This window comes from Podarcis gaigeae (genome assembly GCF_964106915.1).
Source record: "Podarcis gaigeae genome assembly, chromosome: 17".
In the NCBI taxonomy this organism is placed as follows: domain Eukaryota; kingdom Metazoa; phylum Chordata; class Lepidosauria; order Squamata; family Lacertidae; genus Podarcis; species Podarcis gaigeae.
Genome location: NC_139694.1, coordinates 40,630,009 through 40,656,303, shown reverse-complemented (window position 1 = coordinate 40,656,303; position 26,295 = coordinate 40,630,009). Strand labels below are relative to the sequence as shown.

Genomic DNA, 26,295 nt, shown 5'->3' with positions numbered 1-26,295 from the left:
TAAAGTGTGTGTATGTGTGTGTGTGTATACACATACACCCCCACCCCTTACAGTTACCTAACTTCTTCCTATGTTATTCCTCATGAGCAGGCAAAGGCAGCTCTGGCATGGTGCTGTGACCAACCAGTGTAGCTGCCATGGGCCGCTGCAGTGCTGCCTCCCAAAAGCTGGAGCCAGGCGTAAGATAAGAACAAGACATAGTGGAGAACTGTGAGCATATTAGCCTGGCCCCTCATCTCCAGAGGGAGACAGTGGGGCCACCCTTCCATCTAAGCTGCCAGAGCAGTGGAATTCCTCAACATACCTCCAGGGACCAGTTCTCTGAGGGAGCCTTGTAAAGGACATTGACTTTGCCGTGAATGTAAGTCAGCTGCATGTCTTCGCACTCGTCCACCAAGAAAAGTTCCAGCGGATCAGAGGTTGCTCCCAGAACGGTGTCAGTGCCACGGCAAAACCAGTGGGCATGGAACATCGGCCCAGTGCTGGCGTCTTCCCACATGGCAGTGACTCTGGGAGAAGGAACAAAGATGAGCTTCAAACTGGAAAACAAGGCAAAGACATCACCCCCCCCCTCGGAAAAAGATGTTTTGTCTGAAGCGCTCCCAGAAAAGGTGGCCTAGCTGAGAACGCATCAAAAAACATGTGGGGCAGGCAAGAGGACTTTACCTATAGCTCTGTGCAAGTCAAAGGGTTAGAAAGGCTCCAAAGAACATCAGCAATCCTTATGAACTCTGTACGTGGGCCAGTAGACCCCTTTATACTGAAGACTGGGGGTGGGGGGAGAACTAAGGCTGGGAGAGAGCAGACTGCATAGGGCCACTTGAAAAGTTTACAGCTGGGGCCGTCTTTCAACCTAGGGCTTCCTAGTTCACAGCTCAGCCCCCTAACCAGGACATTGCAACAGCTTACAAAAGAAGCCTGTACTGAACAGGGGAGACCACCTTCTAGGAGGCAGCAGTGGGCTCAGAAGAATTCATACCAGTAAATGCAACCCCCCTTCCATGGCTTCTCTCTTTCCAACATGCTTGGTAATAAAATACATACATATTGTATGCAGCCTAATAAGCAACTTGCCACTATCCCTAAATGCAGTTTCTGGGTGGCCTTTGTCCAAGTTACATGACAGGACGGAAGGTGGAGTCCAAGCCCAGCCCCTACACCACCAACATGACAGCACACCTTGCCAAGTAAAGAGGTTTTGTGGGGTCATCCGGGCTGACAGAGACACAGTCACCAATTTGCAGGGCCTCTGAATCAATGCACACCTTCTGGTAGAAATCCTTTTTGCCGTCAATCTGCAGACAGAAAGAGGTTGGTGTCAATGAGACGGCAAGACGAGAAAAGCACCAGTGCTGGGGTCTTGAAGACTACTTAAGCACACTGACACCCACCTTGCTTGCTGTCATCACATCTCAGAGCTCCCTCTGCCTTGGCAGAAGGGATTAGAGCAGTGGTTCCCAATCAGCTAATTACTGAGGACCCCCTATTTTTCAAGCCATGGACCCCCTACTTCTGAATATTTTGATAACTCTAGGGAAATTTACTCTGCAAAGCAATTTTTTGAACAAAATGTGGGGTACTCCCTAAAAAGCAAAGGATTTTCAGTATACTAAAACCAGACTAGGGCTGAGCAATATCTGGCTTTCAACATCATGATATATCAGCAGCTAAACATCATGATATTCTGATATATCAAGATGTCTGAAATTGGAGATGAGAGTCCCCTCCACCACATGGTTTGAGTGGGAGGGGGTGGGGTGCTGCTTTCCTGCTGAGAAAAGCTGCTCTGCCTGAGTGCCAGGGGAAGGTAGTGCCACGGTGCCTTGGAGTGAGGGTGACCAGCTGCCCTGTTCTCCCTCAGCGTGAAGAGAAGGCAGACCCTGCAATCAGCTGCCCTGTTTTCCCTCAGTGTGAGCAAAGGCAGCTCAGATCAGCAGCGTTATCAGCTGAAATCATCGTGGGATATCGGAGGTGCCTTGAAACTGGCTGCCCTGCTCTTTCTTCTGCAAGGAGCAATATATTAGTGTGTATTGCTGGGTCAAAATCATTACAGTGGTGCCCCACAAGACGAATGCCTCGCAAGACGGAAAACCCGCAAGACGAAAGGGTTTTCCGTTTGCGAGTTGCTTCGCAAGACGAAATCTCCGGGGACCTCTTTTAAATGCTGGCGGTGGGGAGCAAAGCCTTTCCCCCCCCTCCAGCCTTCAGAAGAGGTCCAGGAAGGCCGGCGGGGGCCGAAAGGCTTTGCTCCCCACCGCCAGCATTTTAAAAGCGGTCCGGGATAGCAGGGAAGCGCTTCCCGCTATCCCGGACGGCTTTTGAAGGCAGATGGGGGGGGGGGAGCAAAAACTTTTGTCCCCCGCCCGCCTTCAGAAGAGGTCCTGGAAAGTCTTTGCTCCCCCCTGCCTGCCTTCCCGGGAGAGCGGAGACACGCAGCGCGTTTCTCCGCTATCCCGGACGACTTTTGAAGGCAGGTGGTGGGGAGCAAAGACTTTCGCCCCCCGCCGGCCTTTAGAAGAGGTCCTGGACCTCTTCTAAAGGCTGGCGGGGGGCGAAAGTCTTTCCTCCCCCCCGCCTGCCTTCCCGGGGGCTTTAAAATCGCCCCGGGACAGCGGAGAAGTCCGCTGTCCCGGGGCGATTTTAAAATGCTGGCGGGCGGCAGCGCTGCCGCCCGCCAGCATTTTAAAAAACCCCGGGACAGCGGAGAAGTCCTCTGCTGTCCTGGGGTTTTTTAAAATGCTGGGGGTGGGAAGAAAAGCCCTTGTCCCCCCCCCCCCAGCCTTCAGAAGAGGTCGGGGGACAGACTGTCCCCGGACCTGGTCTGAAGGCGGTTTCCATAGGAACGCATTGATTGATTTTCAATGCATTCCTATGGGAAACCGTGCTTCGCAAGACGAAAAACTCGCAAGACGAAAAAACTTGCGGAACGAATTAATTTCGTCTTGCGAGGCACCACTGTATCACGGTGTGATTTCAAAACTGCTTTTGGCAAATATATTGAAAAATCGCACAGCACTAAAACTGAACATAAAATTTGTGATATTACCATGCAAAAATGACAAAGATTTAGTTGGGGGCAGGCAAGGGATGGGGCCATGGACCTGCTGGGTACATTCCATAGACCCCCAGGGGTTCCTGGACCCCTAATTGGTAACCACTGGATTAGAGGATGTTGCCTGGCCACATCTGCACCAGGAACCAAAGCATCTGGCTGGCAGTGTGTAGAACTGCTGCCTTCTTTAGGTCTCTGCATAGCTTGGATTTAATTTCTTTTCATTTTCTGCTAAGCATGTCTCAAACTCTCATGGTTGCAAAAAAGAAATTGTTTCAGCTTCCTTTAATTAGTTTGTGCTTTAATGTTTTTGGTTTCTGAACTGTCTAGAGAATGATTGTTATGGGTTGGTTGGTTGGTTGGTTGGTTGGTTGGAGACCGTGATGAGATACGCTAGGCATTTTCCAATATTTAAAGGATATCTAAAGCATGTGACATTCATCACATCGAAGATGGAGCAAGCTTGTTTTCTCCTGCTCTGTAAGGTAGGACTTGAACCAATGGCTTCAAATTACAAGAAAGAAACTCTGGCTAAGTATCAGGAAGGAAGAACTTTCTGACAGTAAGAGCTGTTTGACTGTGGAACGGACTCTCCTTCCTTGGAGGTTTTTAAGCAGAGGTTGACTGGCATCTGCATTGCAGGGGTTGGAGTAGATGATCCCTGGGATCCCTCCCAACTCTCTAATTTTATGATTCTATTAAAAAAAATGTAGTAAGTATTTTTTTAAAAAGACAAAGGGCACCCAGGAATATCAGGCCCATAATGTGGACACCTACTGACTGGGCATCTAGCAATGCACCACAACATTGTTTTACACCAGGGTTAGCCAATGTGGGGCACAAGGAGAAGGGGACGACAGAGGATGAGATGGCTGGACAGTGTTATAGAAGCGAGCAACATGAATTTGACGAAACTCCGGGAGTGCCTGGCGTGCTCTGGTCCATGGTGTCACAAAGAGTCTGACATGACTAAATGACTAAACGACAACAGCAGCCAACATGGTACCCTCCAGCTGTTGCGGGTGTCCATCACCCTTTAGCCCCAGCTAGCATGGCTTATTGTCAGGGATAATGGAAGATTTAGTCCTGCAACATCTGGAGTGCAACCTGCTGGGTATCCCAAAGAATGCAAAGGTTGAACTCAAGGGATCTCTGCATCCCCGCCCCCCAAACTTGGATGTGAGACACCAAGCTAATCCCTTTTCCAACTGCTTGAACTGCCTTTTCCTGTGCAGGCATTATACCTTGACAGGCTCTCCCACCCAGGAAATTCGGCTCTTGCTTTGCTTCTTCTTCCTTCCTTGCAGCATTTTTTTGGGCGAGGGCACTTCAGGGATGTTATCATCCACTTCCTCATCTTCATCAGCTTCTTTTACGGCCAGATTGGGACATCTAAAACCAATTTTTTAAAAAATACAATGTGCAGCTGAGAAATGGAGGCCTAAGTTGGCACAGACATGCACACACACTCCCCTCCCCGCAAACCCCTCAATTCCGCAATGTGTTCATTTTGCAAGCAGATTTCTCAACTGAGATATTATACCAACAGGACAAACATGTTTTGTTTTACATAATCCTGGCTAATTTAGTTTGCCTGAATCATCTCATTTCTACAGTGCTTTACAATACTTTGACACTGAGCAGCATTAAATCCAGCCCTTATTGCTGCAGAGAAGAGTTTGAAGATGGGACTAACGATGCAATTGCTCAGAGACAGAAAGCAAGGCAATTAAAAAAAATCCTCAACTCATAACTGTTCAATTCACATTGATTCTAAATCCATATAGCCATGTCAAGATTCAACAGTTCCTCACATATCTTGACCAGAGATATGATAAGTTGTGTGGTGGGTGGTTTATTTCAATAAGAGTAGTAACACAATTATGTGCATTATATAAACCTGAGTGCATGTATAAGTTTTCAACTGTTGGGTCGGCAAAAATGGACACAGGTGGATGAATCTCTTCCCAAGCTTGCAGTCCTTCAAGGCGGAGGTCATAATTACCTTCTCATTATGCAGGCCTGTTTTGACTTCCCAGTGCCACCAAACTTAATCATATCCTGGCAAGCTTTGCATTTGCCACACTCTGGCTGCTGGCAAACCTGGAAAGAGGGAAAAAAAGGAAGGAAGGAAGGAAGAAGGAGCCAAGACAACATATGCATATGGCCCAACACCTGCCAGGAGACAAGTATCCAAACAAGGGTAGTTCACAAGGAAACTGTGGATGGGTAAGCAGAATGGGCAGGTGTATCCCAAACCAAGATAGGCTCCACTGTGAAGAAGACTCAGCAAACTCTTAGGAAACAGTAAGATGCTGACCCAGCTTCCATTGGTAGCAATTCCTAACAGGCCTCTAAACAAAGCAGTCTCTAAAACAAATCACAGCCTTTAAATAACATAAAGGACGGTAGCCCAGGGGCCGATGACCAATGCAGGAGCTCATCTCTTTCTTTCTGTCTATCTGCCCTGCTTTAAGTAAAAGTGACCCAAGAAGCAGAGGGGGGAGTTGACCTTAATCTGCATGCTGTGTGCTGAACCAGACAGCTCTGTTATTTGAAGACTTTGGGAACTGTTTGGCCAGGAGCAGCAGTGTTGGGAAGGGGAGTTCCATAAGGCAGGAAATGAATGTGTCCAGGAGACCAAAAAGAAAAGATGAGGAAGCGCTGCTCCTTCCATGTTGGAACTCCTCATGCCAGCCTCATGCCACCCTTTCTCTGTAGGCAAAACAGGGTGTCTGGGTCACCAATGCAGCCTCTCTTTTGTTGTTACCTCACAAACCCCACAGCGCCTGCGCTTCAAGCCGTTCTCTTTGTCTTCCTCCTTTTCGTTTTTCTCTATTTGCTCAGAGAAGAAGGTGTCAAAGATCAAATGGACCAGCTTCGTGGTGGTTGCCTTGGTAGGGCCTTTGTCCTTGTCGATCTTGGTAGGGTGCCGAATGGCTTGCCTTCTTGCTGCTCGTCTAGGAGGAGAAGACAGATGTGAAAAGCTAAGCACCTGCAGGAGACAGGGAAAACACTGGAACAAGATGGAATCCCCTCTTTCTCCAGCTCTCAAAGCCAATTTGGTGCCCTCCAGAAGCTGTTGGGACTAAGCACCCCTCACCCATGACTGGGCTACCTGGGACTGATGGGAGCTGTAGCGCCACCAACATCTGGAAGGTACCACATCGTCTATCTCTGAGCTACAGTATTCTATCATCATATAGGCAAGAGGAAAATTCACCCACGCGCTCCTCCAAATAGCACACAGCTGATCTGCAGAAGGAGTTCTAGCGGAGTGATAGAGGACACGCTTCTCAAGGAAAAGGTCCCAGGCTCAACCCTCATAATCTCCAGGTGGAGCTGGGAAAACCTCCTTCCTGAAGTCCTGGGGAGCCGCTGCCAGCTGGCGTAAGTTCTGGCTCAGATGGGCTGACTGAGCAGGAGGAGCATCTGTGCTGTGCTATGCCAAACATCAGTTCACATGACTGAATCCTTCTCCCTAAAAAAACATGCCCTGCACACAGAAAGAGACAGGACCAAAGAGAAAGTCTAGAGCCCACCTCCCGAACATTGAGTGTGGCGAATACTGAGCACCAAAGAAGGTTCTCTGACGCAAGCCTTCTCCTTTGGCGTTAAGTTGCAGAGCCCGAAGGAGGAGATGAAGCACCTCCGAAGGGGCACTCCCAGGGTGCAGCTGCTGCCTACCTTTTGCCTAGCGTGACTCCTGCCAGTTTTATCAGGTCTCTCATGCAGGGGGTGATGAGAACAGGAGGCTCGTCACTGTCTCCTGCCTCATCATAGCTTTCCACTTGCTCTACCACAAACTGGGCATGCCGGAGGAGGGAATCTTCTGTGAAACGGTTGAAGTTTAATCCAGCAGGAGGGACAGTGGTCTGGAGACAGAATTAGAAGGAATTTAACAATTCTACTGGTTTTAAACTGGCAAGTCAGGAGAAGAATGTTAAGCAAGAGCAAAAAAGCATTGCAATAGCAGGTTCATCTGCGCTCTCAACTGCCTGGTGTTCAAAAATGGCTGCTCAGCCATCTCAAGATGGTGACACACAATGGCAGTCTAACCTACTTCATAGGGTTGTTTTGAGGACAAAAAGAATTGAGATGGATAGACAATGTATGCTGATCTGAGTTCCTTGACGTCGGTCTTCTTACAGACACAAGATGTCACATAGAGGATGTCACATAGAGGAGGGAGAAAGGTTGTTTTCTGCTGCTCCAGAGAAGCGGACATGGAGCAATGGTTCCAAACTACAAGAAAGAAGATTCCACCTAAACATTAGGAAGAACTTCCTGACAGTAAGAGCTGTTTGACAGTGGAATTTGCTGCCAAGGAGTGTGGTGGAGTCTCCTTCTTTGGAGGTCTTTAAGCAGAGGCTTGACAACCATATGTCAGGAGTGCTCTGATGGTGTTTCCTGCTTGGCAGGGGGTTGGACTCGATGGCCCTTGTGGTCTCTTCCAACTCTATGATTCTATGATTCTAAGACACAGCTGCCCTGGTCTGCTGGACTAACCTCTATCTTGTTCAGCAGGTCCTCATAGCTGACATCAGGGTTATTTTGCAAGAATTCAACAACAATTTTGCTCATGTAGATCTTCTCCTGCATCAGTGCAAAGATGGGGGCGTATTCCTCACTTGGTTCCATCAGGATATAATCTGCAAAGGCTAGAATGCAATGCAAATGTGTTTCCCAATGAACAAGACTTGGGTACAAATACATACTTAGCTATGAACTGAGTGGATGATTAAGCAACATGTGTGAGCACCTAAGAATGACTAAAACTGCATTAGTGAGCAAGACCAGAGGTCTAACCCTGCTCCCTGTTCCCAACAGCAGCCAGCCAGAAGGCACAAAGACTACTTGTCTATCAAAGGGCTATCAAAGATAGCCTGCTTGGCAGGGGGTTGGACTCGGTGGCCCTTGTGGTCTCTTCCAACTCTATAATTCTATGATTCTATGAAAGATACACTGCCAATGAACATGGAGGCTTCATTCAGTTGTCATGGCCAACAGAGATATATTTACAGGAGGGTAAACCCTGGCAGTTGCCCAAGACAGAAAATTTGAGAAGGCATTTGTAAGATTGGTATGAATCTCATGTAATATAATTTGAATGCAAGTGTTGTTTGTATAAAAGAGAACAGAATGAGGTTTGTAACAACTTTAATACATGTATATTTAATGTACCTCACTGGGTCAGCAACAAGGCTAGGGCCTTTTGAGTTTATGAATAAAGAAAACTGTAACTGATGGGAGCTATTACGTATATTTTTTGCAGGTGCATAACTGAAGAAGCAAATTATGTGAAACGGATACCAAAAATCTGTATTATTGGAGAAGCAAATTTTGTATAACAGTAAGCTCCTGTGAAACTGACAAGAAAAAGTTTTAATAATGAAGAAGAAGCAAGTTTTGAAACATGAAAAGCTCTTTTTAAAAAAACACAGGATACATTTTTTTTGGCCGGATCTTACTGCAGTAATTGCCTATTACTATTGCCTGCATGGGTTTTCCTTTTTTTGCAGTCACAAAATGGTGGCAGATGGAGGCAGCATTTAGCACAACCAGCTGGCAATTCCTGATACCCCTTTCTGCTGCTATCTGGTTCATATTTGGAAATGATTAAATTATTTGCAACAATGTTTTCCTTGTAGCAAGGAGTTCCATAGTTCAGCTTTCCTCACCCTAAGAACAGGCATTTGTTCCGGAGGTATTGTGACTCATTTAAGACAGAATTTGTTGAACCAGAGGCTCTAAATGGAGAAGGTTTTATCTTTTGTATCAGGCAGAGGCACCCTCCAGATTTTGGGGACTACAATTCCTATCATCCTTGACCACTGGTCCTGTTAGCTAGGGATCATGGGTATGTAGGCCAAGACATCTGGAGGGCCCGGTTGCCTATGCCTGTTTTATCTATTTCTCTTCCCACATGTCTCTCAAAGTATTTCTGCCCATCTCCTGCCGAGACACTGAAGTCCACCTGAATGTGGCCCAAGGACCACTGAGGGGTCTCAGTCAACTGCTTGAGAAACACTGCTCTGAAAGAATGCTTTTCTCTTTTTATGTTGAGCACAACTTGGTTCTTAAAGAATGATTCTACGTGATGGCACTGGGCTGTGGAACTCCCTCCTCCTAGATACGTAGGCAACCAAGGGACGAAGGCAACCAAGCATTCTCAAAGCTCTAAAGCAGGGATGGGGAGCCTGTGGCCCTCCAGGTGTTGCTGAACTACAGCCCCCATTGTCCCTAATCATTGAGCATGCTGGGCCGATGGGAGTTGTAGCCCAGCAACACTGCTCCACACAGTTCGCCATTCCCTGAGGTCAATTCCATGGTAGCTCTCTGACAGAACATGTATGTAAAGATGTGCGGCAGCATGTCCTGCTCCTTGGCTGGTAAAGCACATGCGCAGCTTTGCAAATAGGTCGTGCTGTGGATTTGTGAGGATTGCTTGCTCTGCGCAGTCACATATGCAGCGCCCAGTGGTGGAGGTGATCAGGGATGAAGGGGGACAATTAGGCCATTCAATTAAGCCCACCTGGAAAGGGAAGGGGATTGGCATCCCCATTTTGAGCACAGCATGCAAGAGAGCTGGGGTTGGCAGAAGAAGACGCTTTTCATCGCTGCCAGTAATTTCTTCAACAAATCCCAGAGACTGAGCTGTGAGTTCTGCAAGGCCTGGGTCCCCCTTGTCTATCTGGCTCACTTAGAAGAGTCAGTGACTTAGGAGTGGTTGTTCTTGTTGGGGAAAACTTGAATGTCAAAAAATATGTAATGTTTTTCTGCTGTTTATATATTTTTGTATTTGTTCATATTTATTAATACATTTTGGGAGGCCTATTAATATTTGTATGGTTGTTTCTTTAAAAATTGTTATATTTTGTAATTGTTGGTGAATTATCTTGAAATATTGCTGGTATTTCATTACGTAGATTTTTCTGATGCTGTTGTGAGCCATTCCAAGTATGCGCTGAGCATGAAAAAGCAGGACACAGACAAAACTGAAAGGGATGATGATTTCCTTAAAAGCTTACCTGTGGTGAATCCAATCAAAGCCTTCTCACCTCCATCAAAACCAGTGATCCACCATGCATTGATGGGGCCCATCTTTCTGGCTCGGACACCACCTAAAATCAGTGATGAAAATGGAGAGGCATCATATTTTAAAATCCCTTAGTTGCGAGGCCATGGTGGATGCATGTGCTTTAATAAGCCCACGCTGAGGAACAGGAACTGGGCAACCACCTCTGGCTGGTTCCTTAGGGTTCCTGGCTTCCCCTGGGCTGGCCTGAGAAGCTCACTTCCTTTTCCAGCAGGTCACTAGGTCCACACCTGCACCAAAACCAAGGCACTTAATTGGTCCGTCTTACCCTTGGGAAGCTGCAAATATCTTGTTACTTGATTTACAATGGCTAATTAAAGACAAAACCTTTGACCTTCCTGTCATGAATGAACGATGCTTAGCTAATTTAGCAGCATCCAGTGGCTCGTCTAGTAATGCAACAAGCAAACACGGGGTTAAGTGTCTCTTTTGTGGGCAAAGTGTACTTGCAGCCTCTGAAATGCTGTCCCACCACCTGTACCCTGGACTGCAGCCCATTGTGACTTGACAGGATGGGTCCAAGGAGTGGCAAATGCCTCCTTGCCGTAGGGGGTGGTACCAAAGGCATTGGGGAAATGTGTTAATGTCTCTCCCCCTTCTCAGGTCATCTGGGATAATGGTCTGGATGGGGCCCAATAAGCTGGAGTTGAATTCCAACAAGCTGTTGGCTCTGCTGGTCATTGGTTCCCGATTCCAGAAGATGGGTAAATGGTGTGTCCTGAAGGGCACTGCACTCCCCTTGAAGGATCCAGGTTCGTGGCCTGGGGGCACTCTTGGATCCATCTTTGCTACGGGAGGCTCAGATAGCTTAATGAAAGCCTATTTCTAGCTCTGGCTGGTTTACCAGCTATGGCTGTCCCTGAATTGGAATAGACTTGTCACAGCAATCCATGCCCTGGTTACCTCAAGTCTGGACTACTGTAATGTGGTCTGCATGGGGCTGTCCTTGAAGACTGTTCAGAAGCTGGTATAGATTTCAGCCACTAGGTTATTGAGCAGCAAGCCACTTTGAAGTCATATCACATTTATCTTCCATGATCTGTGCTAGTTACCTATTCATTTACATATCTAATTTAAGATTTACCAGTAACCTTTAAACCCTGAAGAGTTCAGGGTCCATGTAACTTGGAAGAGCACCTCTCTTGGTATGTGCCAGTCTGGTCACTAAGATTAAAGGGGTCTTCTTTGGGTGCTGCCTCTGGGTGAGGCCCTGAGGCAGTTCCATGGCTGATGGTCTTCTCTGTTGCTACACCCTCCCTGTGAAACTCCCTTCCTTTAGAAGACAATCAGACATAATTTGCACTCCAGTTTTATGACAGGTTAATATGATGTGTCAGTTATGTATGTGGCAGAGTGAATGTGAACACCCCGCCCTGGAGTTTTAAATTAAGATCATATAAATTAAATTGGGGGGGGGGGGGGAGATAGGGAAAACCTGCCTGCAGGGCCACACTTACCATCCAGACAAGGGTTATCATCATATATTGGCTTTACTGCACCACTGAAGTAGAGTTCGATATTCCTTTCTATGAGACCAGTATCAAATGGGCACAGGTGGCCTTTTCGATCATAAACACTGCACAGAAAAGGAAAAGGTTGCATAGTCTTTGGTTATCTATACACCTGTCATTCACAACAGCCAACTAAAAAAACCTCCAGTTTCTCATTAATGTAGCTGTAAAGTGTGTACAAAGTGCTTTTACAGCTCTTGGGGCAAAGGGTGGCAAACCAAGTGGTGATAGCAAAATAGAAGAGTCAGGGCTCCAGTGAGAGTAGTGGCGAGGCTTGAAAACGTAAGTGGAGACCATGAGATGCAGAACACAGGAAGGCTGATTCACCTTTTTCTTTTGTAAAGTAAAAGGAAGCCACACTGATTATAGAATTGCCAAAGGCCAAGAACCATAACCATATATAACCGATATGTACTGTACTAATATTACCCATCACTGCGGACAACTTTCCTGGCCAACCCTATCCTATTTCATAGCTGTACACAGGGAACTGTCCCACCAGACTGGGAAAATCAAAAGCAACACAAAAGCTGGGGTGACTTAAACCAGGGATAGGCAGCCTTGAAACTTGTGTGTTCTGCTTTATTTACTTACAAACTGAGGACCACCAACTGGAGCAAAGTCCAAAATAGTGGTTCAGGGACATAAGCTGAGAATAAAAGACAGTGTCTCTTTAACCCTGATCAGCCCAGGGTTAAAAACTTAGCCTGTCTTTTCCTCCAAAGCTTTCTCTATGTCAGAAGTCTAATTTAGGGAGTGCAGGAAGCCTTTAAATTGCTCCCATTGTTAAAGACAGTTGGGATTCAGAAAGTCACCGCTTCTGAAAATCACCCGAGATCCCAAACCCCTTCCTGCGGCTTAAACCACACCATCCTGTTAAGGGCCAGGGGCTCCAGAGGGCTGCAGGTGCAGTTGACTGTGCTGCTGGGCACCCGCCTTCCCAAAGATCTTACTGCACTCAAGCAACACAGTTCCAGAAGGTGCCCCAAGGATCCCTACCAGACTTCTGTGGGGATGCTTGGAGGCTGCAATGGAGCACAGCCCCAAACCTAGGAACACATTGGCGTATCCTCAAGGGGTTGTGTTTATTAATAAGGTGCCCCATACTGCTGCACCCTCGCCCCTGGCCAATCTCAACCCTTTCTATTTGGCAAGCAAACACACACAGCAGCACTGTAGACCTCTGGATCAGAAATAAATGGACATTCAAAGCTTTCTTTTTTGAGCAGACTGCTACCTGCTTCCTTCTGCCCTTATCACCCTCTAGTTTCTAAGCCTCAGAGCTTAGCAGATCCTTCCTCCAACTGCTGCTACTGCAGATTCCTGCTTGGAGTCTCAGAGATGTAGGGAGGGGCAGTCCTCCAGGCAGCAAATTTCCAGTATTCATGACTCCCTCCATACTTGTCCCACCCTGAGATTCAATGTGGCAAGCTCCCAATGCTGCTGGACTACAACTCCCATCAGCCCTGACCACTAGTCATGCTGGCTGGGGTTGGTGGGAGCCAGTGTCCAACAGTAACAACTGGAAGAGCACAAGTTAACCAGCCCTGCTTTATGGCAAGTCAGCACAAGGCCTCACCTGAAGGAAGTCACTTTGTGCTGAGGCAGGTCATCGTAACTCTCAAACCCATCTTCGTTGGCATCAAAGATGGACAAGCGCTCATCTGTCAGCATCTCGGGTTCATCCAGCTAGGAAGATACAAAATTTTATTCTAGACATATACCAGCAAGATAGAATTCTTTTTGTTCATCTGCAAAGGATGGGCTTACGGCATCATCGGGATCTCCTTGGAAGAACTTGAGATCAGGGTCATCTAGGTATTGCCTGCATTCAACACACTTGGGAGGAGTGGTCTGGAAGAGAAAGATATAAGGAGAAAATGCAAGGTGGTGAATTCAGGTAACCAGGATCTAAAAATGGTGCTGCCAATAAGCTTGTGATGTGGCTGAATAACTCTGGGAATTTGTTACTTACGTGACATTAGACCCTACCATTTCAAAGTAAAACATTTATAGGTCCACTTACAAAAATCATATTAAAAACAGGTTCCCTCCAGATGTTGCTGAACTCCAATTCCCATCATTCCTGATCACTGGCCATGCCAGCTGAGCTGATGGGAAACGGGAGCCCAAAACATCTGAAGGGAACCAGGCTGGGTAAGGATGATAACAGGGTCAGGGAACCTGCATCTCTCCAGATGTAGTTAGACTCCAACTCCCATCAGACAGTGTGGTCAGTGATAATGAGACTTTGAGTCCATCACCATCTGCAGGGCAAGAGAGTTCCCCATCCCTGGTGTAAAAGCTGTTACTGTACTGCTCTGGGTCACTGGTACCTAGCCAGAAAGGATACCCAACAGGTTTCATGCGCATAAGTGGCATTTCTAGAAAATGCAGGGATTGCTCACTCATAGTTGGCTAAATCTAGCTGAAAGGGGGAGGCAGGATTTCACCAGTCCTTACATTCCATTCCACTGTACCGGCCAGCATTTATGGAGCCCTTCCAAATGCTTAGCTGCTTTTCTGACTCATTTTTAAGAACAAAACACACAAAGTTATGCCACTTTCACTCACTATTTTTCTGTTCTTAAAGACAGTAAACCAAGGCCAAGATATGGTATCAGAGCAATGCTGATGTGGTATATCTGAACCCACCCAAAGTTCCACCTGACAGAGGCATTAAATGCCTGTCCTGAAAATCAGAAAAAATAGTATCTTCTTGAACTGCTGATGTTCCAGTCATTCCAGGGCGGAGTGTGTGCATATGCACACCACAAATGTCTAGTATTCCAACCAGATAAAAAACAAACCAACACTTACTGACCTTAACAGGTGGCACAGTTTTAACCTGGTTTGCTTCTTCTTTTATTTCAGACCTGGGCAAAAAACAAAACAAAACCCTCACACAGTGCAACAAGTTAGGTAATATAAGCTATCACAAGAATAATATTGTTTAAGTCACTGGATACAGAGACTTTGATAAGTCCATGCAGTAAAATGCTTTCATATACAGTGGTACCTCGGGTTAAGTACTTAATTCGTTCCAGAGGTCCGTTCGTAACCTGAAACTGTTCTTAACCTGAAGCATCACTTTAGCTAATTGGGCCTCCCGCTGCCGCCGCGCCACTGGAGCACGATTTCTGTTCTCATCCCGAAGCAAAGTTCTTAACCTGAAGCACTATTTCTGGGTTAGCAGAGTGTGTAACCTGAAGCATATGTAACCTGAGGTACCACTGTACAAAGACACTTTCAGCTTAAATAAACTGTGTACTCTGGGGAGCCATTTTATACTCTATACTCTCACTTCCATCAATGCATGAACAGGGCAGAGACTGACTGCTCCATTTCAATATTCTGTGTTTCTTTATTTAGCCTAAGGAATGAAAACAAAGCGCTTCTGACCTGGTTGGGATTCCTGATGTTCCTGGTCTCTAAACAATGGTTTTTCTGTAGGGTAATCAGTCTGAGGCCCTCTAGATAATTTAGGCTACAACCCCAACATCCGAGATTTGGCCATGCTGACTGGGCCTGACAGGAGCTGTAGTCCAAAACATCTAGAGAGGACCAGATTCAGGGAAGGAGCCGATTCTCTCCCCTGCACTTCCTACATACAAATTTCTCCTTTCTTCCCATCACAGAGCTAACTAGTACATCTGTACAGATGTTTGAAGCTAGCCAAGGAGGAGTGGCTTTGTGTAATCCAAACACCCACTGCAGCCACTCTCCAAAATATGGAGATACTTCATTTCTCTCCTCATGTCAGAGGCAACATTTACAGGGCTTTTTTTTTCTTTTCATTTTCAGGAGTGCAACAGGGTTGCTTTTTCTTCAGACCAGACAGCCAGAGCTCAAAAGAACATGAACTATCACTGCTCCCACTGCACCTTTTATTTGCAGCTGGCAGAGGTGGGTGAGCAGCCAGCAGCTCTCAGCCGTTTCAAAAGCTTCCTGCAAGAAATCAGTTTGAGCCTCCAGCAAGAACAACCCATTTCCCTTCCAGCTGCTCAATGGGGGGGGGGGGGAGAGAAGGGGCGAACTCCTTGCTTTTAACTCTTGCCACACCCAACACTGGCATGTGACCCTCAGGAAATCTATTTATCATCATCATCACTATACTACTACAATTACTACATTTATATCCACCCTTTCTTCCAAAGAGCTGGAGGTGGCATGTGTGGTTCTCCTCCCTCTGCATTTTATCCTCACAACCATGTGAGGTGGGTTAGGCTAAGAGACTGGCCCAAGAGCAGCCAGAAAACATCATGGCTGAGTGGAAATTTCAACCCTGGTCTCCCACACCACCAGTGGCTTGAGTGTTGGATTTAGACTCAGTCAAACCCACTGAAATAATGTCATGGTCAAGTGCAGGCATAGGCAACCTTGGCCCACCAGATTTTTTGGGACTACAACTCCCATGATCCCTAGCTAACAGGACCAGTGGTCAGGGATGATGGGAACTGTAGTCCCAAAATATCTGAAGGGCCAAGGTTGCCTGTGCCTGGTCAAGTGCCATTGATTTTGATGGGTCTTCTCTAAGCATGACTTAAGCTTGGCTCCATCACCCCTAGTCTGTAAACAGCAAACTGTCCTAGTCTCCTCAGGTAAATTGCTCTAGATTTTTGGAAACTGGATTGAGGGAGGGCCATAGGTAGGTAGATATTTGGACCTGGCCAATATGGCTAACTATTGCCCAGTCTCAAACCATCCATTATTGGGCAAGGTGACTGATCATGTGGTCGCTGAACAACTCCAGATATGCCTGGAGGATGTGGACCATTTGGATCCCTTCCAATCGGGGTTCAGGCCTCATCATGGGACTGAAACTGCCTTGGTCACGCTGGCCAATGATCTCTGGTGGGCTAGAGGCATAGGTGAAAGCTGTTTCCTAGTTCTGCTGGATCTCTCAGCGGCTTTTGATACCATCAATCATGACCTCCTTCTTGACTGACTAAAGTAGCTGGGAGCACTGTTATACAGTGGTCCGGCTCCTTTCTTTGGAACTGTGTCCAGAAATTGGTTGGGGAATGAGTGTTCAGACCCCTGGGCTCTCACTTGTGGGGTGCCTCAGGGTTCTGTCCTCTCCCCCATGCTTTTCAACATCTATATGAAGCCGCTGGGGGAGATTATCAGGAAGTTTGGGCTGAGTTTTCACCAGTATGCTGTTGATACCCAGACCTACCTCTCCTTTAAACTGAAACCAGTGAAGGCAGTGAATATCCTGTGAGTGTCTGGAGGCAGTTGGAGGATGGTTGGCAGCTAACCGATTGAGGTTGAATCCTGACTAAAAGTACTGTTTCTGGGGGACGGGCCAGATGGGTGTGGGGGACTCCCTGGTCCTGAATGGGGCAACTGTGGCCCTGAAGGAGTAGGTGAGCAGCCTGGGAGTCATTTTGGACTCACAGCTGTCCATGGAAGTGCAGATCAATTCTGTGTCCAGAGTAATGTCTACCAGCTCCATCTGGTACACCAGCTGAGACCCTACCTGCCCACAGACTGTCTCACCAGAGTGGTGCATGCTCTGGCTATCTCCTGCTTATTGACATGCGCTCTACATAGATAGATAGATAGATTCTTTATTGTCATTACACAAGTGCAACATTGCACAAGTGCAACGAAATTGGATGCCATCCCTTAAAAACAACAAAAGCAACACAACAACAACAACCAAACAAACCACATTCCAGCCACACCCACACCCACACCCATCAAACTCCCAGGTCACACTATCGAGTTACTGCATTTAAGAAGGCCACAGCTCTTGGATAGAAACTATTTTTCAGTCTATTTGTCCTTGACTTGATGTTTCTGTATCTCCTGCCAGAAGGCAGTAGTACAAACAGACTGTGTCCCGGGTGAGATGCATCCTGCAGGATATTGTTTGCTTTCCTAAGTCACCTTTGAAGGTGACTTAGAAACTACAACTAATTCAGAATGCGGCATGTAGACTGGTGACTGGGAGTGGCCGCCTGGACCATATAACACCAGTCTTAAAGAATATTCACTGGCTCCCAATACATTTCCGAGCACAATTCAAAATGTTGGTGCTGACCTTTATAGCCCTAAACGGCCTTGGTCATGTATACCTGAAGGAACGTGTCCACCACCATCATTCACTGAGGTCCAGCTCCGAGGGCCTTCTGGTGGTTCGCTCACTGCAAGAAGTGAAGCTACCGGGAACCAGGCAGAGGGCCGTCTCGGCAGTGGTGCCCGCCCTGTGGAATACCCTCGCATCAAATGTCAAGGAGATAAAGAACTACACAACATCTGAAGGCAGCCCTGTATCTGGAAGTTTTTAATGTTTGATGTTTTACTATGTTTTTATATGTGCTGCTAGAAACCCAGCTAGATTGGTGGGGAATAAATATTATTATTATTATTATTATTATTATTATTATTATTATTATTATTATTATTATTATTATTAGCTATCATTTTCTGTGGTGGTCATGTGTCGTAAATGTTTAGTTTTGGCCTAAGTATGTTCCCAAAAACAAAAAGAGTGTTGCTTTTCGTATCCATTGATGAAAATGGTTACATTTCTTGCTAGCAAACATACATGCAGAGAAAGCTGATGAGATCTCATGCACCCAGTCACTTACCCTTCTTTGGCTTCTATTTTGATTCTTTTCTCATCTTGTTCCTTGAGAGCAAAAAGGAAGATGGTATTGAGAAGAAAGAAACATTTTCTCTTTCTTTAAAATTAGGTGTGAAGTATTAACCTTCTAGGGCAGCCTTCACCACCCTGGAAGCCTCCAGGTGCTCCCATCAGGCTGACAGGAACAGCAGTCAGTCCCAAACATCTGGAGGGCACCAAGCTGGCAAAGGCTTTTCAAGGGCCCATAATTTATCCCCACTCCAGGGTGAAACAGCAATATTAAATCCAAAATTCCAAATGCAAGTGAGAATTCAGAAGTTCCATGCATACATTTCAAGCATTCTGGTGGTGGTGGAGTATACTAGTAATCAGCATTTACCTTATCTCCAGGCTGCTGCTCCTCCTCTTCCTCCTCCTCATTTTCTACACTAATTTCTTGTTTCAGGTCTCCATTCACTTCCTCAGATTTGCGTTTATTGGATCTATTGCAAAAAGGAATTAATTTAGGTAACGTTATTTTGACAAGATGTTCACTGTGCTTATTACCGAAGGTGGAAAGCTAAGAAAAAATAAATGGGTTTTAACTTTACAAACCATGTTCAGATAACGCAGCATGAATTGGATAGCCATGGAAATGTGACATTTTAATTTAATTCTTTTAATTGATTTTTATTGAAAATGATCAAATATACATTTCCATCATTAAATATCCACCATTGTAGCCGTACATTCATCAACTTCCCTCCTTCCCCTTCCATGGTACTTTAAATTTTCCCATATTTCCTGCATATTCTAAGAACCAAAAAAATCAATTTTAGTCATCGTTGTCCGTCCCCCCCCCCGGCAATTATCTCTCTCTACTGTGTGTTATACTATTGAATTTACCTTAATGCTGCTAATATTTTCACTTGCTTTACAGTTATTTTCCAAATATTCCACAAAATCTTTCCACTCCTCTTTATATACAGTCGTACCTCGGAAGTTGAACGCCTTGCAAGTCGAACCTTTTGGCTCCCGAACACCACAAACCCGAAAGTGAGTGTTCCAGTTAGTGAATGTTCTTTTGGAACCCAAATATCCGACGCGGCTACCTGCAGCCAATCAGAAGCCACGCCTTGGTTTCCAAATGTTTTGGAAGTCGAACGGACTTCCAGAACGGATTCTGTTCAACTTCCGAGGCACGACTGTACTTGATCTTCTTACTCTCTTATTCTTGATCTCCAACAGAGGTCCACTTGCCTGATGTTTCTTTCCCCAGGTCACCTGGCTGCTCCGTGTCTCACAAGAACACCTGTACCGTTCAGTGCTCAATGTTAACCACCTTGATGTAAGTGGTAATGAGGCAATCAGAGTAAAAGGTGGCAGCAGTATGGGGGATGAGAGTCAAATAAGCAAAATAATCTTTAAGGAAAACCCACAAAAGAACAGTCACACCAGGTTTACACAAAACCTACTCACCCTTTGGAAAACATAGCTACTATGGTTGGTTGCTTGCCGGAACTACGGGTGATCCTTGAACTGCTTGGGGATTCTGCAGATTAATTTTAAAAATAGAATCAGTTGCAGTTACCATACATTAAAGGTTTCTGCTGCTTTCAAAGTGCTTAAAGAAGATTAGATTCCCCGCCCCCCCCCAGCCAAGCCCATCTTCTATTACCAACTGCAGAATCTTAATCTGAAACAGACTTGAAGGACAGACTTGCTTGCATATATTCCTTACAAAGAGCAGCCTTCCCCAACACAGTGCCCTCCAGATGTCACAGGACCCTGATGCTTTCACCAAAGGGAAAGAAAAATAAAAAGGGAAGGGACTCAAAATGTTCATTATCAGGCTTGTTGAATTTTGAAACAGAATTTGCATTCTCAAAATTATCATTGTCGTCATCACTTCCTATTTTCCTTTTTTTAAAAAAAGCAGGATGAAAATCTATCTGTATGCAAGGAGACAGCAGGCCAATGCATGAATAGGAGCTAGGAGCAGATCCTGCAGATGGCTCATTTGTCCAGGCTGAACGTAAATGAGAACCTGCAATGCTCCGCTAATAAAACTAGTCAAAGGCCAACCTCTGGCAAACAAGTCTACAGAAGTAACTATGCCACATCTGCCCTCATTTATTTGAAACCTAAATAGTAAGTGGGAGTGGGGAGAGAAACACCCTCAATTTCCAGAAGGCTTTGGCTTTCCTGCCATTTATGCTATGTATCCAGAGTCAAAGTAGTTGAGACTCCCAAGAGCCATGTTAAAGCAAGTCTCTAAATGACGTACTTCTGTTCTCACTGTTGGACTTGTTCTTCCTACCCCTGCGGGCTTTGGGCACAGAGGGGGAGGCCAATGGTGTGGAGGAGCAGGACGATGCTGCCTCCTCCACCTCCATGGTGCTGTCCTCTTCTCCCTTGCTGCTTCTTCTCTCAGGCTCTTCATCACTGCCATAGGCACCATTTTCTGTGCAGCCGTTGGGCTTCTGGCCAAGCTCCAGGCTATCTCCATTCTCCAAAGCGAGTTCTTGGTGGAGCAAGGTTTTGACTTTGGCCAGGTACAGTTCCTGCAGCAAAGGGAAAGAGGAACAGGCTGAGTGCAGTGCACATATTTTGGGCACATCAATGGACTTTGCAGAGGAGGAGGGGGGAGATAAGAAATTCTGAGATCCTGGTTCCACCTGCTGCGTCTTTCTTCCGGGAGCACAAGAGGAAAGACACAACCTGCCAGCTCCAGTGAAGGCAATTTGAGCTGCCAATACATGGTGGATGGGGAGCCAAGACATATCAGCAGCTCAAAATGTCTGAAACCGATAGTGCAATGTGAATGCCATACCGGTTTCAGACAATAAATCGGATTATCGCCCAGCTGTGGAACACAGTGGACAATCTGTCCATGCTCCTTTACAGCAGATGAACTGCCTGGCCAAGATATAAATCACAAATCTACACATATATCCTTTCACTCACACAATATTTTTAGTTACAGATAGGTAGCCGTGTTGGTCTGCCATAGTCAAAACAAAACAAAATCCTTCCAGTAGCACCTTAAAGACCAACTAAGTGTATCTGAAGAAGTATCTGAAGAAGTGTGCATGCACACAAAAGCTCATACCAAGAACTAACTTAGTTGGTCTTTAAGGTGCTACTGGAAGGATTTTTTTTTGTTTTGACAATATTTTTGACATGCAATAGCATGATAAGTATGCTGCCAACCGTCCCGAGATCTATAGATGTAGGGTGGTATACAAAATTTAATAATAATACCCCCCCCACACACACTTATTCTTACAGCACAACACTATAGAGTCTACATGCCAGGCCAGAGTATGAAATCAGTGTTAGAAACAGATACGAAGGCTGGGAGCTAAATGGCACCTTAAACCTAGGTTATGGATGCAACAATTGAATGCCTAGGCACACTTTTTATAACAAGAATACAAGGCTAAAAATGAACTGCAGCTAAAATCTCATATTCATGTTTCACGTTGTCTAGTTCTCATCTGAAGATTTCAAAAAACAAAACCATGCTTCCCCTGCCCACCCCCCTGATGTTCTTAAGAGGGTCTCTTCTCCAGGCTTCAGAGAGTGGCCGGAAGTGGGAAGGCAGAAAATGGTCCTCCTTTCCTTCCACTCTGCAGTTTTAATCTGAAATCTTAGGCGCAGTACTGCACCCAGAGCTCAGAAACTGCTCGAGAGCAATCTATGGAATTTACAATCTGCCTTAGATTAAAAAAAAAAACAATTTACATAAAGCTAGGAACCATGTGGCTCCTGGGACTTGTGTTCTAGACGCCAAAACAATTGTCTAGGTGCCATTTTAATTTTGCTGCCATGCTACCACATAGACCACCTAATTCGCCCTACAGCAGCAAGCAATCAATAAAATCAATCAATATTATTATTATTATTATTATTATTTTGCTGCCAGGTGCATCAGGTGGTCTGCAGGGAAGTGTGGCACCGAAAGACAAGTCTTTTGCTGCCACGTTACCCCACAAACTATCTGATCTGCCCAGCAGAATGTGTGTGTGTGTGTCAATGTGTATACACAAATAAATACATAAATATACATATATACACACACACACACACACACACACATACATATATATATATATATATATTTGTTCCCCACTGCTAGCTAGATCAAGAGTGAATGAAGTTATTATCTCCCCACCTGAAAAAAGAAATAAATGAGTTGATAACTGCAGCAAACTGGAGAAGCTTTCTCATTTTAGAAATCATCCCCATCCAACTGGGAAGGCAGGCACAGTCAAACCCACAGAATGGTATCTGAATGGAAGAGGAGGAACTGACCCATCCCTATAATTACCTACCTCTGAAAGCTCCTCTTTGTGAAACTTGGTCTCCAGGTCTTTCAGTTGATTCTGAACATCGGCTTGCAGGAAGCCGTGCATCAGACTCAGTTTTTCCTTAACACATTCCTAAAGACAGACAGAGAGGCAGACAGACAGCATATTAAACTGGCAACTCACACCTTCTCAGGGGGTGGCTGCAAGGAGGCACTGGCATGACTCTCCATTAAAAGGGGGAGGGGGACACTCGTGCACTCACTCTTTCACCAAGACCGTCTTCATCCCTTTCTAGATCTTTTAGCCTGTTTAAAAAACAAACAAAAACAAACACAGTTCCTCATTAGGAAACAGCCTCTTACAAGTGAGCTTCAGGGGGCTGCGACAGGTGGTATTTCACCTCCTGGATGACACTGGGGTAGGGAAGGGGGAAAGAGGGGCTTGGCAGCAGTATGTGGGACACCAACACACGTCTCCCTGCTGCCCTCATGCCTGGGCAATAGGACTCAGGGGGAAGCGGCGTTTATTGGCAGAAATGGAGAACCTGACCCCTCCAGATGTCTCAGATTCTTTTATCTGCACCATGTCATCTGTCAATAGTACCCAAGAGCCACCTGGCTTACTGCAGAGAATAAGGAGATACCTAAGTTGGCTGAAAGAATAAAATGTTACTTCCATCTCCCTTATTCTAGCCCTGTTAATGGCTGTGGCTGGGTTGGCATCACTTGGCTGGCCTCACCTCGAGAAAGAGAAATCAATACATTTCCACAGAGTGAGAAAATGGATGTCTCCCTCAGCTGACACAAGAATTTGGTCATCCAAGCCCAGGAAGGACAAAGAACCCGGGAAGAAGTCAAGCATGCCTTAGCATTCCATGCTGTTATTTGTTTTGTTGTTGCTTTATTTGCCATATTCACTAAGATGGCAATCCAACAAAACCATTCTGAGGGAAGAATTGGAATTGAGTGGGGTAGAAACCTATATAGAAAGATTATCCCCTAGAATAGCTGGGGTGGGGGTCTAGAGTGCTCAATTTAGGGAGGAAATCCATGCTACTGCCCACCCCTTCACAGACCCACAAACTGAGAGCATGTTCTAGCTGGCTAGCAAGAATTATTTCAGATCTGTGGAATGCTTCCCTAATTTCCCAGCAAGAGTTGGCGGGGGGGGGGGGGGAGAGCCAAAGCCAAGCTCAGCCCTTCAGAGGCAGCACCTAGACCAGGGCAAGCCAGCCAGCACGTCCTGCAGGACATTGTTTGACTACAACTCCCATTCATCCCTGACCAATGGCCAGGCTTGCTGGGGCTGATGGAAGTTGAAATCCAACAATATCCAGATGTCACCATGTTGGCTACCCCTAACCTAGACCCACAGCTGCCTACCCAGAGGGAAGCAGCAGTGGGGTTGCTGACATGCCAATTTGGGTTGGAGGGAAGGAATGGGTTCCACTGATGAAGGCCAAGGGAGAGTTGAATCGTAGAATTATAGAGTTGGAAGGGACCACGAGGATGATCTAGTCCACCCCCTGCAATGCACATAGAAAACCTGCTTCCCTCTGGTCATCCCCTTCCTATACTGATGTATCTGTATTTGTGGAGTCACACAGAGACCTTAGGCTTTGAATTCCACTTCCCCCAAAATCTATGTGTCCTCTTCTCAAGAGTCAAACATTTCCAGCTGGAAGCCAGAAATCTACAAAATGACATATGAAAGTTTTCCCTCAAAGCACATGATTAAGCAGAGGCCCCAGCTACATACAGGCACCAATATGTTCCAGAAAGCAACTCTGGAGCCCCTCTTCTGCACTTTCTGTCATTTCCTGATGTGTACAGACACACATGCCTGTAAGAACAGGACCAAATTTTTCAGAAACTGACTAATTCCTTAACTCCATTGAGGCAAAATGTTTCTCTTTGGATGCGTACCAGGGAACCACCCCCTCAACCAAAAACAAAGAGCTGCTGACACACTTTGCCCCAGGACACAAGCCAAGGTAAAAAGGGCGCCATTTACTTGCACTTTGCACATTTAATTCCTGTTCCATTGTGACATTCCCTGAGGCCAAGGGACTGCCGCCACATGCAAGTCCCCCCCCCCTCCAACTTTGCATCCAATTTTGATATTTCCCCCATGTTTCTTTTTACTTATCCTACAAATCCAAAGTGGCCAGCCACCACTACCCTAGCATTTAACACATCGTTAGCACACTAGTCTACATTCTTGTTTTACAACTTAGTGAACTGTAGGGAAGAAATCTCTGTTAGGAGAGAAGTCTTTTTGTAAATAATTTTTTATTAGTTTTCCAATATTCCCTCAATAATAGCCAAATTATAACAATATCAATTAATTCCCAATTAATACAATTATACAAATGCCAATCAACTTCCAATTAATACATTTTAGTTAAAATGGCTCCCGCATGATGGATTGGATGCATTTCCGATCTTACGTCACTGTGTTTCATAATCTCATTAATTTCAGTTATATTTCAGTTATAATAATGATCTTTTAATCAACAGCTGCATAATTAATAATTCCATTCGTGTTGTTATATTATATAAATTTATAAAACTTCAAGTGAGGAATTCAAACTACAGTCATATCTTGGGTTACAGGTGCTTCAGGTTGTGCTTTTTCGGGTTATGGACGCGCCGAAACCCGGAACACGCACAGCACTGCGTGCTGTGAACGCTGTGGGTTGCAAACATGCTTCCCGCACGGATCACGTTCACAACCCGAGCATCCACTGTATTATCTTTGTTCTGTCCTGCATGTGAAAAACTGTTATATCCATGGAGATTCCTTTTGACCATATATGGTGTTGTCTCTTGCACTTCCCAGCTGATGCTGTCTCCCATCATGACTTGAGGCAGAACTGCGTCTCAAAAGTTTCTCAAAGGACTTATCTCTCCATCCCTTGCCTCAGTGTCTCAGAACAGACAACAGCCTGCTAACTGAACCTCTTGGGCTTGCCGATCAGAAGATCTGCGGTTTGAATCCGGGGTGAGCTCCCGTTGCTCTGTCCCAGCTCCTGCCAACTTAGCAGTTCAAAAGCACACCAGTGCAAGTAGATAAATAGATACCCAGTCGCCTTTGACTGGACTTAACTGTCCAGAGGTCCTTTACCTTTGTTTTTCTTCAGCCTAGGCAAGTGCGCTATTTTCGAATGTGCTGGAGATTTTCCTTTGCAACTCTCAGTATCTCTGCAACACCACTCCCACAGCCCTGTTTCCTTTCTTCCTTACAGCTGAGATTTATGGCCAATTATCCTTTATCTTGTAAGGGACGCGGGTGGCGCTGTGGGTAAAACCTCAGTGCCTAGGACTTGCCGATCGCATGGTCGGCGGTTCGAATCCCTGCGGCGGGGTGCGCTCCCGTTGTTCGGTCCCAGCACCTGCCAACCTAGCAGTTCGAAAGCACCCCCAGGTGCAAGTAGATAAATAGGGACCGCTTACCAGCGGGAAGGTAAACGGCATTCCGTGTGCTGTGCTGGCTCGCCAGATGCAGCTTGTCACGCTGGCCACATGACCCGGAAGTGTCTGCGGACAGCGCTGGCTCCCGGCCTATAGAGTGAGATGAGCGCACAACCCTAGAGTCTGGCAAGACTGGCCCGTACGGGCAGGGGTACCTTTACCTTTATCCTTTATCTTAAATTACATTATGCCAGAAGCACAAACAAATCTCAGTCTCTTCTTCCTTTTTCGATGTTTTAAGTGGAGGTGGGGGGGAACGACTCTTATGTTTCC

At 46.0% G+C, this 26,295-nt stretch overlaps 1 protein-coding gene across 1 annotated transcript in view; it reads right to left on the bottom strand.

Annotated features, from left to right (window-relative positions):
• Positions 1-26,295, bottom strand: part of DNMT1 (DNA methyltransferase 1) — a 44,369-nt gene that overhangs the window by 16,109 nt on the left and 1,965 nt on the right. The window contains exons 2-19 of the mRNA XM_083718327.1: positions 22,812-22,854; positions 22,574-22,681; positions 20,524-20,800; positions 19,716-19,788; positions 18,637-18,739; positions 18,262-18,302; positions 14,487-14,538; positions 13,433-13,516; positions 13,242-13,351; positions 11,609-11,727; positions 10,084-10,176; positions 7,562-7,713; positions 6,740-6,927; positions 5,823-6,012; positions 5,058-5,155; positions 4,297-4,444; positions 1,180-1,295; positions 305-509 (exon numbers count right to left, since the gene is read on the bottom strand). Of these exons, the coding sequence (XP_083574453.1) occupies positions 305-509; positions 1,180-1,295; positions 4,297-4,444; positions 5,058-5,155; positions 5,823-6,012; positions 6,740-6,927; positions 7,562-7,713; positions 10,084-10,176; positions 11,609-11,727; positions 13,242-13,351; positions 13,433-13,516; positions 14,487-14,538; positions 18,262-18,302; positions 18,637-18,739; positions 19,716-19,788; positions 20,524-20,800; positions 22,574-22,681; positions 22,812-22,854 (2,200 nt within the window). The remainder of the gene's footprint in view (positions 1-304; positions 510-1,179; positions 1,296-4,296; positions 4,445-5,057; positions 5,156-5,822; positions 6,013-6,739; positions 6,928-7,561; positions 7,714-10,083; positions 10,177-11,608; positions 11,728-13,241; positions 13,352-13,432; positions 13,517-14,486; positions 14,539-18,261; positions 18,303-18,636; positions 18,740-19,715; positions 19,789-20,523; positions 20,801-22,573; positions 22,682-22,811; positions 22,855-26,295) is intronic.